The 16,602-nt window shown below is 40.3% G+C and overlaps 1 protein-coding gene and 1 long non-coding RNA gene across 3 annotated transcripts in view; one reads left to right on the top strand and one right to left on the bottom strand.

The window, feature by feature from the left end:
• The window catches only part of ATG9A (autophagy related 9A), a 21,287-nt gene continuing 4,685 nt past the window's right edge, over positions 1 to 16,602 (bottom strand). For both annotated transcript variants that reach the window (XM_026708109.2, XM_087920596.1), the window contains exons 6-18: positions 16,242 to 16,285; positions 15,247 to 15,311; positions 14,389 to 14,550; positions 13,468 to 13,609; positions 10,453 to 11,201; positions 8,830 to 8,983; positions 8,429 to 8,608; positions 7,690 to 7,935; positions 6,370 to 6,584; positions 5,754 to 5,871; positions 3,916 to 4,141; positions 3,190 to 3,332; positions 1 to 2,596 (exon numbers count right to left, since the gene is read on the bottom strand). In XM_026708109.2, coding sequence (XP_026563894.1) covers positions 2,591 to 2,596; positions 3,190 to 3,332; positions 3,916 to 4,141; positions 5,754 to 5,871; positions 6,370 to 6,584; positions 7,690 to 7,935; positions 8,429 to 8,608; positions 8,830 to 8,983; positions 10,453 to 11,201; positions 13,468 to 13,609; positions 14,389 to 14,550; positions 15,247 to 15,311; positions 16,242 to 16,285 — 2,450 coding nt within the window. In that variant the 3' untranslated portion in view covers positions 1 to 2,590. The remainder of the gene's footprint in view (positions 2,597 to 3,189; positions 3,333 to 3,915; positions 4,142 to 5,753; positions 5,872 to 6,369; positions 6,585 to 7,689; positions 7,936 to 8,428; positions 8,609 to 8,829; positions 8,984 to 10,452; positions 11,202 to 13,467; positions 13,610 to 14,388; positions 14,551 to 15,246; positions 15,312 to 16,241; positions 16,286 to 16,602) is intronic.
• LOC148128035 (uncharacterized) lies at positions 12,710 to 16,334 on the top strand. The gene is made up of 3 exons (XR_015740843.1): positions 12,710 to 12,809; positions 13,709 to 13,780; positions 16,232 to 16,334. It is a non-coding gene; the product is annotated as an uncharacterized LOC148128035 (long non-coding RNA).

Below are 16,602 nucleotides of genomic sequence, written 5' to 3' on the forward strand. Positions count from 1 at the left end.
TTCAGAGAACACCTCCTTTATTCAGTAGATACTGTACAGGAAGCTGGACAATCAGCTCTGCTTTACAAACCACTTGCATTATTCACATACAAACTGGCCTCCCTAATGCCACAAATAAATGTGGAGGTAGAAGGTGGCCATTCCATGCAGATGCAGATGGAGCAAAGATAAGAAGAATGCATGACTGCTAGTATTGCCTCCCCTGCTATCCTTTTGGCTAAGCTACGTCAAGATGGAGGCTGAAGAAGAGCCCATACTTGACCAGCACAATTCAAAGCAGCAACCTACAAAGTGATTCTTCTTTCTACAGGGATATGTCAATATTGCTGGATTTCTCCGTATACTAATGAGGAGTAGGCATAATGCTGATCCTAGCTGTATCTGTAGTTTTAAACCATCCCGACCCAACTTAGAGAACTAAACCACAGCCACACGAAGGTGCGTGAGTTGTGCATTGTACAAAGGCACCATGACACTGGGGTGAGGGGAGGGAATTATGGGAGCAGTAGTATCCCAGTGCCACATTGCAGGCAATTGGTTTGGAGGACGAAGTTATTTTAGTTACTATTCTGCACATGTGCTGTAGAAGAAAAGGGAGACTGAAGCACTGGGAAACCACTGACATGATTTGATGCTCTGGTGGTAAAAAGCTTTTTGCACAAAGGCACCTTATAGGTCAGCGGTGGTCCTACACCAGATATCCTAGATTACGACTCTTATCAGGCCAAGAAACAGCACCTGCAGGGTAGTTACTGAAAGTTCTTTTATTTCTTGGCAGACAACACTCTGCAGTAGCAGCTCAACAACATTTCCCTATCCCATAGATACTTGATAAAACTACTGGGAGAGAAATGATGAGTACAGGAAAATACTGAGCCATGAACTAGAAACAAGTCTGTGGAAAACTGAGGATACATAATCTGTTTTTGTTTTCCTTCAAAAACCCCTAGGAAAGTATATAAAATTCAGGAATCTGGCTTTCCCAAACATGAAACATCCCCAGAAAAATCAGCTATGGGATCCTGCACAGCCTAGTCTGCGACAATGAAAACAAAATATATTATCTGGGATAACTTACTTCTTTAACACAAGGTAGTGGTTGTCACTGATCATTACCTAAAAGGCTAATGAGAATTTAAAATATGACCCATTGTGACTATGGGCTCTCCAAAAACGAAATTCAGAAAAAATAGTGGGTTTTTTTTAAACCACAATGGTTCCTACTACTTAACTAGGCCCAGCTAGCCTACAAATAATACAGAAAGGAAAGAAGAGCAAGGGCAAGAATCGAACACCAGTGTTTCTGTAGACAGTCTGAAATAGGGCTTTATCTGTTGAATTGTGAGTTTAATTAACTCTTTTTGTAAAAACATGAAAGTCATCCCTTCTTGAGTTTTAAGATAGCTTTTTTTGGCATATGGTATTTCCATGAGAGCTGCATAATTACCATCAAGGCACCCAAAGGGAAAACAAAAAGAAAATCACGAATGGGGCAGCACCAATTTGGAGAAGCCAAGCAGGATATTAAAGAATTACTTAAATATGATATGCCTATCATGCCTCTGATAAGCACTGGTAATCTCCACTCGTCTTTCTCTCTCTCTCTCTCTCTCTCTCTCACACACACACACACACATAGACACATACATATACACACCCACACAGAGTACAAAGTCTTATTCTTGATTCTGAGTCTCAGCAGGAGAATCAAGGGCTTTTAGAGCAGAGTTTCTTTCAAGGCTTTTAGGCTGGGCATTATTTTATAAAGCTGACTTTGATCACTTCAGATCTTGTCTCAGGCAAACATTACCATGATAAACCTGTGATCTGATATGGGCGGGGTAGGACATGAAATGAATATGGCCCCCAAGCAATGAGAAATCAATTATGCCCCAAGAAAGGCAAATCCTATGATAGAAGTGATGATGGCACCACAGGGGTATTCTTTTCTTCTAGTCTGGCATCTATGTAGAATGGAAAAATCGAAGATGATGTATTCCCTTGCTGTGTGCGACCGCTTCAGTTGAGTCAGGCTCTGTCAGTGGGTGGAGGAAGTCTGGCCCTCAATTCTTGTTACAAAAATAATCTCTCACAGCCCTTCTTTTCCTGAGTCCAAATCTACATCCTGATTGCATCTTTAGTCATGCTGTAGTCTAGACAACGGAGCAGCTCTTCTGGCTGCTGAACAGGATCCACAAGCAGGTCCTCTTCCCAACTGAAGATGATTTCATCAGGCAGGTTGAGCATTGCTTGTCTCACCCATTTCTTGTGTGCTCTGTGGCATTCTGTGCAGGTCTTGGATGGTTCTCCAACATGGACAACACGTATGTAGATACAGACAATATATGTAAATACACACACCCCAGCCTATGCACAGCTAATGCATCACCGGTATGATGCATGTCTGGATAGAGTTCTGCCCACCCCAAAAGGCACCACTGACAGCATCACATCGGTTACCCTTGTATTCTGATGTCCAGGCCATGGGTGCTAGAGCTAACCCATATCTTCTAGGGCAGGGTAACTCACTGCTCACCAGCCGAGATAGGCCCCAGGTCTGGAACCCCCATTGGATCTTCAGCCTTCACAGTTACACCTGGAGGGAGGGGTTATTGTTTAAGACAGAGGCAGTTATTTTGACAGGAAGGATACTGATTTAGTCAGAAACAAAACCCAGTATACATGCCCTTCTAAGGTCGGTGGCACACCCATTTCCATTTCTACATCAAAATCAATTAATATATCCCTTGACAAAACAGTTCTTGGTAGCAATGTGCAGCGCTGCATTACCACTAGGCTGTGTGTGTGTGTGTGTGTGTGTGCGTGTGCGTGTGTGTGTGTGTGTGTTCAACTATGTGAAATCGACAGCTACATCTAGGCAATTGAAGCATCACTCCTTTTCATGAACATGGGCTGTGTAGGATGCATGTCAATAAGGGGTGGGTGGGTTTTGATACATGGTCACGCCAGCTATTTTGCTGTCCTTGACCCTCCTGTTAATAGCAACAGCGCTTAAGACTTATATACCGCTTTACAGCCCTAAGGTTTACAGAGTCAGCATATTGCCCCCAACAATCTGGGTCCTCATGTCCCCAATAACTACTTATTAAGATATGGGAAATTCCTTCTTTTTAGGAGATAACACACACCACACCCACTGCTAATACCAAGGAATAAAACAAGCTGTACCTTGTGTAGCTGAGGTGGCAACTCATCTTCTGAGCTCTCTTCTGGGACAGGTTCTGGGTGTCGAGCAGCTTGGCCATCTTCTGCCCAGCCCCCAAGTGGCAGCCGAGCAAAGTGTGATGGAGCCCTATTCACTGGACCAGGGTCTATAATAGGACAGAAGGAATGGAATGGAACTCACCCATTGCTTGAAGAAAGCACTGTAACTTATTAAGAAGAGAAAATAAGAGTAAAAATTATGGGGGGAAGCTTTCAGCTATAGAAGCAATAAAGGGAACGTTTGGGAAACTTTTCAAGCTTACAATGGTATTATTGTTACTTTTGGCAAGTATTCTGTATGTGATCATGTTCACCTATAGTTCACAAGAACTATAGAAACAAAAGTTAAGAAGCTGACAAGGAGTCTCAGGGCAGCCTCATCTTATGACAAGGACTGCACATTCTGCTTCTTGCTTTTGCCATATTATTAAGTATAAAGAGGTTCTCTGTAGGATTTAATATTTAAAATAACTCCTACCCTTAGTAATCTGAGAATAATGAAAGAATAAGGCCCTAATGTATAATTGATAAACAATGAAGTTAATTCAAGGCCTACTCACTATGGTTTGCAAATCATGGTTCATTGTATCATGCAAACAAATTTTCAGTTGTGGCTTATTCAAAAGTCATTTCAGCCCTTCTGGCTGAAGAATGCAGGATGACCGTGGATTTACCAGACTTTATACATACCCGAGACACCTCCATAACGGCGCTGGAAGCCTGCCTGTAGAGCAGAGGCCTCATCACTAACTTGGCGCGGGGAGGCAAACGGATAACTGGCTGAGCGAGGCATGGTGCTGCTAGGGGTGTTCCTCTGGGCCTCTGGGTCTTCCTGGGCACTCTCGCCACTCTCATCACTCTCCCGCCGGTGCCACAAGTGTCGTTCAAGGTCCAACTGGGCGTGCTGCTTGTGCAGCTGTGAAAATGAGTTAATAAACAAAGTGGGACTGTGTTTAGTCAAGTCAAGGTTATGGAGAGGTCCCAAGTAAATCTAGCTCCAGACCTGAAATTAGCTGCCCTGCAGTCCTACATATGTGTGTGGAGTCCCCGTCTGTACAAACAGAAGGTTCAGTTCTATTCTGTTACCTAACATTCAAATGTAAATGCATCTAGCTACAGTGTATGATGCAGTTTTGCCTTAAGTTTTCCAATATGATCTCTTACGATGTGATTCTTATTTCGCAGATCCTGAGTTCAGTTTGATACTTTAGGATAATACAAGCGCAATTCCCTATGCTAGCAGGAAGTTTGAGTTTACAGCAAAATCCACAACGTATGTCCACAGTTATATAAGCGCCCTTCCAGAAATATGGATACAGTTCTAAATGTTTCAGAAATGACTTGAGAAACATTATTTAAATTCATGAGTAATCATCAGAGCTATGCAATGATTTGGTTGTAACTGAGAAAAGTTCTTTGAAAGCATGATTGAACATCCATATGTGATTCACTAAAACAGCCATACTTGGGTCTAGGACAAGGTAGCTACGACATAAGCTTTCCTGCAGCAGCGGGAATCCTGAAACAAATGTGCCTATTTTGGCTTCCCAGATGAATCCAAAATACTGGACAGCCCTAATAACAATATAAATCATGCTGAAGCTAACTTTCAAAATTAAGATTAAATGTAAAATAAATCCCATATAGTTTATGTTTTCACCATTATATCTTTCATTGTTCTGCCTCCGTTTCCTTTTTGTAATGCAGCGCTAGTATACAAAGACTTTTCTGGCCTCAAGCCAAGACTTCAAAATCAGTGTCATCTCCAGCAAACTAGATGCCGAAGTGTCAACACGCCATGTGTACTTTTTATCTTTATTATTATGTATTGTTTTGTTACATGGTATGAGCCACCAAATCAACTTACAATTGAATAAATAAAACATGAACATAACAATACATATTCACATCTTATGTATAAGATGTGATATAAGTATAGTACATAAAATTATATATTGCAATGTCCTACCTGTCAATGAATACTTCAGCTTCAACCATAACAATACAAGAGCACACAATAGATACAAACTCAAGGTAAACCGCACCAAACTTGATTGCAGGAAATACGACTTCAGCAACAGAGTGGTCAATGTCTGGAATACTCTACCTGACTCTGTAGTTTCTTCCCCAAACCCCCAAAACTTTAACCTTAGACTGTCTACTACTGAACTCACCCCTTTCCTAAGAGGTCTGCAGGGGGCGCGCATAAGCGCGCCAACGTGCCTACCGTCCCTGTCCTATTGTTTCTTTTATTTTTCTTATGTGTATCCATTTCATGTATTCATAACTATGTTTATATTTATACCTGTTATCTTGTAATCACTTGACAAAATAAAATAAATAAAGTAAAATCTTTTAGATTTAGACATATTTACATATTAATTGTTATTTAAGCTGCAATGCCTTAGGCAAGCTCAGAAATGGCCACATATATGCAATGACCTCTTCACACCACTGTCATTTCTTTCACTTCCTCCTCTCCCCTGCCCCACAAATACCCCCAGCGTAAGTCATTATGATCATATTACCTCATGCATATAGAGAGCATGCAGACTCATCTCAGTGGAGGCATATTCTGAAAGAATTAGGCTCTGGAGCTGACCTTCCCAAGCACTGCTGCCAGAGCTTGCTGTCCTGGCATCCACCCTGCAGCCAAAGTGAAGGAAAGAATCAAAATGTGGTGGTAGAAAAAAACAACAACACTGATATTCAGAAAGACTGCCTCACCTTCCAGCACTCATCTGTTAAATAAACTTTTTATCAATCATATATATGCTTTGCAGCTCTATTCTAACTGGGTACACAATCATGGGCTTATGATTCCACATCATCCAGAATGGGACTGCAAAACACACATTCAAAATACAAAGCAGCTTTTGTGAAGCCTTGGAGAAGTGACCAATTTTATGAAGCTTCAATCATACAAAACAGATCTAGACGGTGCAGGAAGGGACAATTAAAGGCCTTAAAATGTTCAGTTTAGAGGAAAAAATGACATTGCCCTCCCTCCTCTTTACTAGGAAAAGCATCGAGTAAAAATTACTCCTCAGAATATACTCTCAAAGCATCCCAGATAAAATATTGATGAGATTATTGATCTCTAAGAATTTTTCCAGGAGATGCTTACCACACACTATATCTTACCCTGAGCCTGTCATTGCACCATGTCCCCGAAGCTGGGCACCATCAGCATGGGAACTGCCATGTATTGTCTGGCTAGACTGAAGAGGGGAGAAGGAACGCAAAGCAGATGCCACCTCAGAGACAGCAGATAGGTGCCGTGAAGTCTGTGCATCACGGATTGTCTGGTACCCAAGTGCCGAAGAGCCAGCAATCACATTGGCAATCAGACTGTGTGGCTGCAGACAGAAGAGAAGAGGGATTTTAATTCTTCAGGAGCAGGATTCTCTCCCCATGTTTGTCCCTAGAATTTCACCATCCCTTTCCAATTTTAGCTCTGAACCTGCAATGGGCAGAGCTGAAAACTCTCACTCTCCCATTCTGAAAGCTAATCCGTTCACCAATCCCAACCCTAGAAGGCATGTGGGATTTTCTGGAAGATATTAAAACCGGATAGTTGACTCTTTACATAGAGAAAAGGAAAGCAAGCGATTCAATGAGGCTCAGTGGGAAACCTTTATAGAAATTCCACAGAAGGCACCTGAAACTTGTATGAGTGTCAATAACAGAAATACTGTGAGGACTGGGGTTGGCTACTTCTAAAGGGTTTGGGACAAGGGCTTAACTTTGTGATTTTCTGAGAGCCACAGGAGGCCATTCACTGATGAATGAAAATAAACAGCTAAAAATCTTTTAATTTTTTTTTCATGCTTTTGAAAATGAGGTGAAAAATCATCTGCAAACAAAAACAAATTGCTATTGTTCTTATCTTTAAATTCCTAAAAAAAAAAAAAGGGCAAAATGGCAGTGTCAGAATTTGGGAGTATTACTGGAATTGAGGCTGAATTATTCCGGACTGCTAGAAGATGTTGCTTGCAGCTCCTAGATTGCCTGTTTCTGTTTTAAGAAGTGCAAATGAAAGATGGAATACAAGAAACCTACTCAAAGCAGGACATGGAAGATTTCAGCCTATACAACAGTTCTCGCAACAAAGATGGCTTCTCATGAACTGAGATAATGCTACTCTGGTGAAAAGAGTACCACAGGTGTGAGGAAAGCCCTTATGCAGAACTGGTCAAGTCAACTTAGAATATATAAAAGTGTTTGGGAGCTGTAGTCCACTGGAGTCACTGCACAGAGCAAATGACTACACATAGTTGGCACTGTGCCTTGGTTCTTCTCAGCCTAACCAGCAAGAACACTATTCTTGGCTTAGATTCCCAAACAGTCCCCCCATTCTCAACGCTCTACAAAGAGACACCAATTCTCTCCTGTATGGGGGCAAGACATCTCACAAAAGTAGCTTTGCCATTTGTTAGTTCTCATCGTCTTCTGTGTGGATACCTCAGATTCAGACTGTAGTGACTGGATAGAGGTAAAAAGTGCATTGTCAGGCAAGACAGCCTGCTGGGCCAATGCCAGGCTGCTATCACGGTGCACCCGTTCCTTCAGCAAACCAATGAAAGCTGTGCTCTCCCGAGGTGGTTGCCAGTGTGGATTGGTGATGGCAAAGTGCATGAGGGACAGCTCTGTCTTGCCATCTTCAGCTTGCTGATAAATGGAGGCTTCTGTCTTCCCAGCTGACATCCACTGCAAAACAATCAGAGCAGAGCTCAGGGAAGTATCAGAGCTAACTATCCCCCCCATCCGTATTTACTTGATTTTGTGCAAGCAAAAAAATAATACAACGGCTTCTCCTAGAATCATTATTTTTTCCAGTATGCAGTTATTCTTTAAAAAAAACCTACGAACAGTGTACATCTGATATGTAAACCACATTTCATATTGTGAAAATGAAATTCACAAGTGTACCAGGAGCCTGAAAGAGTGATTAGGCTTTTACAGTATTTTAAGGCTACAGCAGAGGAAAATACTGTTTTGTACCTTGATAACTTAGCTGACAGAGTGAAAGCAATTACCTCCACATGTAAGCTGCATTTTATTATTTGACCCCCTCACTTCTGTGCTCTGTGATTTAAATTACTTTTCAGGTATACTTCCATTCCATTAACATCCTATTGAAGAACGGCCTTTTCTGAATTCCTAGTTAATTTCCAATTTTTTAACTTTTGGTGGGACTTACTGCAGGATGCCCATGCTGGCGCACATCCATTTGGGCAAAGGAGCAAGTGTCTCCCACACCCACCACCTCCACTGTAAAGTTGCGGAAGAAGTCGATGATCTCCAAAGCTTTGGGCCTCAGACAGAAAATGAGAATCAAGGGCGTCACAATGGGACTAAGCAGCTCTTCCAGAATGAACACCTTTGATGAACACAGAAAACAAACCATTCAGTCTCAGAAAACACCACAGTGAATATTACCAACATAGCTCAGGATGACTACAAGCACGACTGTTACTCCAAATGAGAAGGTCCCTGAATTTCTGGAGATTCTTATGTAAGCATCTTGTTTATAACTAGTAACTACTCGGGACCTCTCTTGATTGACAGGGCCCTCCCACCCTCGAACCTATCCTATCTTACCGCCTTGTACTGGAAGAGCTGAGCAAATTCATCTCTGGTTTCATAACGATGGGCATTTCCTTGCCAGTGGTCAGGCATGTAATGGATATGTGCCAGAATCACCCGAAGCAGCTGCTCAGGGCAGAAAACCAGGTGTTGGTCTGGGATGAAGGACCTGCAGGGACAGAAAGGGTGCACAAGCCACATAAACTGGAGCCAAGGAGTTCCACATCCCTTGAGAAGCAGCGGCAGACAGGAAGTAGCTTGTTGGCAAAGAATGCATATTGCTACTGTTTACACTTCTTCTTTTTTTATAGTAATGGAAGGACAGGTTACAGATAAAGATTATATAGGAATTCTTAGTTCTTCAGACACAGCACAGGCAGCTCTAATCCATGTATTCATTGTGGAGGAAGGCAATTAATCTTACAATTTTTTTTGTCCCGCAAACAAATTGTACCATTATCTTCTAGTTTGAAGACTTTCAGATTTTATTACTTTTCTATAAAAAAGTTTTATCAAGTGCAATGTTAGTTTACATGTAGGGCAATCTTTTAATAATTCCTCCAATGCCAATTGTTAATTGACATGACATTGGTTGCAGATTACATCTCTCCAGAACCCTTTTAACCATTGAACATATACAACATATATTGTAATTCATAAAATGCCAGGTTGATTTAAATGCTGATCCATAAACAACAATGTAAAAGAGAAACCTTCAACTTGCAATTATTTATATCAATAAAGGAGAATATTTGTAGCTCGGGGTTGAAATAAAGGGGTCTTGGTATTCTCTGAGCTTGATTGTTTTCTTACACATTTGATTACTCAAACTAGGTAACATCATCAATCTTAATAAGGGGTGGAGTTTGCTCTCTAGCAAGCCACTAGAATATATTCTGAGAGCAAACCCCACTTTTTACTAGCACTGATGACGTTACCTAGTTTGGGTAATGAAACATCTAGAAGAAAACAACCAAGTTCAGAGAGCACCGAGGGCCCCTCTCAATTATTTGCATCCTGTTTGTTTCTTCCTATTTCATCTCTTTATTTGCTAATTCTTCCACTTTCTTTTTCTGTTTCAATTCCCTTAAGTAAACTGGTGACTCCACAACTAGTACCCTTTTTCTCTCTGCTATAAAGTTACAGTGTCTATGCACTTTATAGTGAACAACTGTACCACTGTTAGATTCAGGAAAAAAACCCTAATAACACGTGTCAAGTAAGTCTTAAGATTCCTGAAAAACCAGGTTTTGTCTCCTGACCTCTCAAAGTTTTATGACACAATCATTAGAATGAAGTCAACTTCAAAGCATCCTGCCATCGTGATTAATGAATTAGGAAAGGCCTTTGCTTAACTGAACTGAAAGACATGAATTGTGAGGCTTAGTTAAGTCTCAGACTCATGGCACTCTAAAATGTTCCAGGCATAACTGCTAAAATAGGAAAGAGTGACACTTCTAATTTGTCTTCTAGCAGTAAAATCAAAGAGGGAGCAAACATAAGAGCCCTTAGTGTTTAATATATATCTTTTAAATTAATGGATTGCTTTTACTACCTGCATAGTAACAGTTATTATTCTCCAACCATAAAGAAAGCCTCCCAAACCATGATAGCTTCAATCCAACCATTCCCACTCACCTGCAGACAGTGACAGCCACTCCCAGGATGGTGACAGTTGTGAGAACATGTTCTACAGCTAGTACATCTTCATCATAAATTGTGAGGGCAATGAGGACAGCAAGGATAGAACCAGCAAAGAAGGCCACGTTCTTCGCCACAATAGTAAACAGGGGAGAAATGAAACAGTTCATGTACTTGGAAGCTGGCTTATAGCCTTTGCTAAGTCTTGAGTGCAACTCATGGTCCAGCTCATTGAAATGTCGCAGGTAACAGCGGCCATAGAGAGACCAGCAACGGGCACCCAAGCTGCCTGGTTCTCTCTTGAGAATTTCAGTGTAACTGAAGAAAGCATAAAGAATCTGCCATATAAGTATAAGCGGACAAAGGAGAAAATTAGCAATGCCAATCCATAAGATACGGGTGCCCAGTTTATCAGCCAGCTCCATGCGATTGCTACTACGCTTGTACTCAGCCTTCAGACTCCATTCGTTCTCAAAGAGCGAGCCTGGACCCCAAAAGAAAATGAGTTCAAAGTTGTACTTGAGACCACGGGTGTAGAAGACAGTGTCTCCCAGTAGGGGAAGATGGAAGCGCACAGGCAGGAGTGACTTGTTCACTATGGCTACCATGTAGTTCTTGAAGCGCAAGATGCGGTGGTAGATGTCCAGTTCCGTCAGCTCCTTCTTATGAATGCAGATCTGGTGCTCTTTTTGGATTTGTATAATCCGTGCTTGTACCTCCTGCCAGGTATAGTAGGGCAAATTGGACTGCAAGTAAGTAGACAGAGGATATAATCAGTGGTATGATAAGGGCCAATGGAATAACTTTCCTTGAACTGACTAGAAGAAGGCGATAATTTTACCACTTCCTATGCTAATTCCTAAAAAAACCCAACATATCCATGTAGACTTTAGGAATCGAGCTTCTGTGAATCCTCCAGTCTGAGAATTACGGTATGTACAGAACAAGTGTTTTTAGTCTTGTACCTAGTCAGTTCTTTTGTCCTCTTCCTATATCCCAATGTAAGGATAACACTTATTCACTTATTATTTATAGAGATCTGCTCCTAAAATGCCAATCACTTCACAAGCATTTAATTCCAAAATCTCTTGTATATCTCAAGGAACTTCAGTCAACTTTCTTTTGAAGTGTCAAATTTAACTATGTCAAAAAAAAACCAATGCAGATTCCCAGTCACAAGTATATAAAATGAAGGCATCTAATTTTAAACTTGAAAGGGTGATGCCATGCATAGCAGCCAAGAAAAAAATCATACAGAGATCTTTTCTGCATTACTTCGTTTGCTTGCTTGTTCTATAATTTTGAGTTGAACATTCCCAGGACCTGGGGATAGAGAAGCAAATTCGTAATAAAGAAACTCAGCTTCTAACAGAGCTGGCCAAGGGTCTAGAAATAGATATCGGCAAATCCAGAAAAGCAGCTGCAGAGTATAACAGCCCTGCCACTCAACTAAGCAAATCTGAAGAGCAAGATGGATCAATGGGCAGAACTAAACTTCCATGGGATCGTCACCAGACTGGAAAAACCAAGCAACACTGTATAACTGCAAAGAAAGGTCACTAAGGAGCAGCACATAGCAAGTAAATTCAGAGACTTGCGAGGCATTTTGGGAGAGGAAGGGTTTTAAAACATGGAGCAAGTTCTTATCTCCTCTTGATTACTTTGACAAGAATGTATATCTACTTAACTGATTATAAAATATTTACAACAATATTGGCTGATAAACTAAAAAGGATTTTACAAGATGATCAAATTTTACTCAAAAGACAATTAAAAGATAATGTGGAAATTGTATTGGATGTAATAAAGCAGCAATCCTGAATCTTTCCGGCTCTGTGGACCCGCAGCGGCAGGGAGAGGGATAGCTTTGTGAATGCCTGCTGCTTGCACAAATGCAGCTTTGCACACACTCATCTGCCACTTACACAGGCCAGTTTCCAACAGGCTACAGCCTGGCCCAGGGCCTCAGACCGGCAGGGTGTGTGTGCGTGTGTCCCTATAATAGAGTATTTGCAACAGGACAATGAGAAGCAAGCGGCATTGATTTTTCTTGAAGCAGAGCAAACTTTTGATTATTTGCTCTTTTGTGTTCAAAACACTGGAAGATCTCAACTTTGGGGAGAATCTAACTAAATCACTTGAAATACAGAAGGGGCACGACAAGGATGTTCTTTGTCATCTTTGATTTTTAAGTGTTAATTGAAAATATTAGGATGAGAAAATAACAGGGTTGAAAACCAAAAAAGAGGCTTATACAATGAAGGCTTTTGACTTGGTTTTGCAAGAACCCCAGAATGGTATTGAGCACTTCATGAAATGAAGAAAGTGAAAGACTTTGGTGCATTAGAATGCATGTAAGTAAATCCAAAACTTTTGTTTTTAAAATAAAAAAAAAAGTGAGTACACAAGACCAAGAGACTCTGATGAAAACGATGGCTTCTAAAATTGAGAAGGTTAAATATCTAGGGGTTACATTGACTAATGTGAATTGTATGCAGTTTCAGAATAACTATGCTAAGGTATGGAATGATGGTAAAAAAGACTTACTGAGGTAGGACAAACAACAGTTGTCCATGTTGGGTAGAATTTGAATGATTAAGATGACTATTTCACCTAGAATGTTATTTCTATTTCAGACAATACCAGTACTGATGACTGTTGTACCATTTAACAATGGCAAAAAGAAACAAAAATTTAGCTTTGGGATTTGATTATTGGAATTGTTTATGATTATACAAGTACTGTGCATTATGGTTAATCTTATAATAAAAGATTGAGACATTTATACTTGTAAAAAAAAAAAAGAATGCATCTACTACCTTGCTGGTAGTAGAACAGGCTTTTTAATCCAGCACCACACCCCACCCCACTCCCCAGTAGCCAGGTGTCCCTGGGATGCCTGAAAAGACACTGCGTTCACTGGTAAATCATAAGGCCTCTAAACAAAAAAGTTTCACTCAGGTACCTTTCCACTTGAATGAACTCTTAGTGAAGGGAATCTCAATAGCTTACCATGGGAATTTTGAGCGCATTCACATAAAAAGAATGTATTTCCCAGTAGCAGCATAGGTTGTAAATGAATTTAATCAGCCGGTGAATCCAGAAGACCCCTGCAATCACTAGGATGGAGAGAAGAAATCCATTGGCCTGGATTCTATGAGAGAAAAGAGAGACTGAGTCACCGATGGGAAAGAATAGCTACTGCCTTTATGCTTTAGCAATATGAATAAACTCTTTCTTCTCCCACTACCAGAATTCAGGCAACTCTAGCAAAATCTGGAGAATGTGTAATATGAAGATACCAATAACCAAAGCAACTGGGCTGGTAAGACTAATGGGAAAAATATCAAGGACATCATTACATAAACAAAACAAAGCTCTATGAATCATATGACATCACCTACTCACTCCCAGTCAAACTGGTCCTTGATGATTCAAAACATTAACCAAATGTCATAAATAGAATTATAATTTATAATTATAAAATATAAAAAATAAATAAATTGAATGTACATCCAGATAAACAATACTGCGTACATTCAAGTTTAAAAATATGAAAGTGGTCTTTTTAAAACAGATTCCCCCCTCCCCCATGTGTGGTTCGTCCATTGACTGGGAATAGAAGACCAAAGATAGGCTAGCTAACCTTATTAAAACTGTTGCAAGTAAATAATACATGAAGTTTAAGATCCATTGTAACTGCTATTGGGAATCACAAATTAGCCAGTGTACAAGCTGGGACATGTAATATTTCATTCCCCAAGTCAAACAACTGAAAACATTTCTAACTAGAAGCTAAATTTCTCAACATACAGTAGAGACGGAGCATTACCGATTATGACGCTCGGGAACTTGCTTATCTGGGAGATCTTGTATTAAGTCTCACAAAGATGAACAAAGGATGTGGCTGTATTTAGTCACTGCTATCTTTACCTGGCACTGCACTCATTGGGAGGCAGGAAAGCATCTGGCAGAGTCACCTTGACTGGGTCACTGGAATGCTGACTGTGATTCACCAGTTTGTTGGCAAAGAGAATATCATAGTCAACACAGCTGACAAGGAATGTAGTAAAGGCCACAACAAAGATGAATTGCCTATAAGAACAAAGAAGAAAAATTAGATTGGACCAGATGGACCTTGAACAACACTTGTGGCACCAGCGGGAGAGTGATAAGAGTGGCGAGAGTGTCCAGGAAAGGACCTGGGCTAACAGAAAGTATGAGGTTTCCTATGATCAATTTTCGAACTGAGTCAGCACATCAAGACACGATTTCTTACCGTATTTTTCGGACTATAAGATGCACCCCCCCCCCCACCTAAAGTGGGTGGAAATGTCTGTGCATCTTATAGAGTGAGCACTGTGATGGGGAGGGTTGGTGGGGTGCCAATCAGCTGTTGTAGGCGGTAGGGATTGTCGCCGCCACTGCCTATCACCACCGCCACCGCCTGTTTGTGGCAATCTGCAGTGAACGGGCAGTGGTGAACAGGCCATGGTGGCAGCGAATGGGCCACAGTGAAGTCAAATGGGCGGCGGCAGTGGCGATAAATGGGTTGCGGTGAATGGGCTGCGGTGGCAGCGAATGGAGGCAGAGGTAGTTTTTTTTTTTTCCTCCTCTAAAGCTAATGTGCATCCTATAAACCTAAAAATATGGTAACTGGAATTGTGCATTGCGAAGTATCACCAACCTAGGTGAGAGATTATTATATTTTTCACCTTCTGATTGACAAGAGGGCTCATAGGAACTTAAAAATTATTTCTACAAATCCAGGGAGGAAAAAATTATACTCACATTAACTCAAAGATCTCACTGATAAGCATGCATGTGAAGCCATTCTTCTGGTGCAGGTTATAGACGTGAAGATTATAGTCAAGGAGAATTGTCAAATTTTTAGCTGTAGAATCTACCCCCAATTTAATCTGTGACTTAGAAATGGTATTTTCTCTCCCACTTTTAACTGCCTTGCTATAATATTAAGTAGTTATCACTTGAGGTAGGGAGTCAGTAATTTTCTTCATAAAGAATTTCCTTTGAAAGTGCAGGTAGTTCTTCTTGCGTAGGAAATTATGACAGACCTCTCCCTCCCCAATGTTATTTATGACCTATTTTCAAAGTTATGACTGCTATATACCACCACAGTAATGTGACTGCATTTGGGGCACTTGGCATGACTGGTTGCAGCCACATGGCATTTGAAATTATTTTGTTAGTTTCAGGCACTTATTGTTGCTTTCTAGTAAAAAAATCATCCATTCAGGAGAATGGATTCACTTTATAGTCACCTAGTTCATTAAATAACCCCAATGACTTCTTTATGACTGTTCTATAAAAAGGTCACAAAATCAAGTCAGGTTACCTGGCGACCCACTTAACAACTACAAAGACTTACAACCAAAATTCCAGGGTCATTGGCGGTTATTGAGGACTATTTGTCTGTACAGTTTACATCCTTGTATCTTTTGTTATCTGTGAGGAATCTATTGGTTGCAAGGATCATTTCTAAATGAAATATACAATATATGTGCATTTATACATATATAATTTATATGTTGTATAATTGAAACTGAAACACGCTCTAGTTTTTTAACGTACTTATTTACAATAGTACTCTGTTGAATGCAACTAATCTATCAATTATTTCCTAATTTATGTCACTATGGTTTATTATTGTAATAATTTCTTAATCCTGAAGTTAAAAGGCTCCTTGTTAAGTGATTTCCAATTTGGTATAAATGGAATTCTCCTTGGTGTTCAGTAATTTTGTCCCTGCAATCAGGTAAGGATATACGAGAGAAAAAAAGATCCAGATTTTCAATGTGATGCCAGGGAGCTACAAGACAAGACAAAATGTCAAAAATATTCATTCCAACATTCATCATAGAAGATTTTACCAGAAAGGGAGAATGCCTGCCAAAAGATAACCTCTTCGCAGAAACTGCGACTACCATTTTCACTTAAAACAATCTCACCCAAAGGGAATTAAGAGGCATTTGTGTTTCTATTTGTGTTTTGATTTATGAGATGAAACATTCAATTTCCAGGAGAAACGAACTAAGAATAGCATCTGGAATATCTAAAACTAAAACCAATTATTATGGAAACTTCCTTCCACTAGATTTAATGAAAATTAGGATCATATTGTATAAG

Source organism: Pseudonaja textilis, chromosome 1, assembly GCF_049901715.1.
Source record: "Pseudonaja textilis isolate UNSWEBS1 chromosome 1, rPseTex1.2, whole genome shotgun sequence".
NCBI classification, from domain to species: domain Eukaryota; kingdom Metazoa; phylum Chordata; class Lepidosauria; order Squamata; family Elapidae; genus Pseudonaja; species Pseudonaja textilis.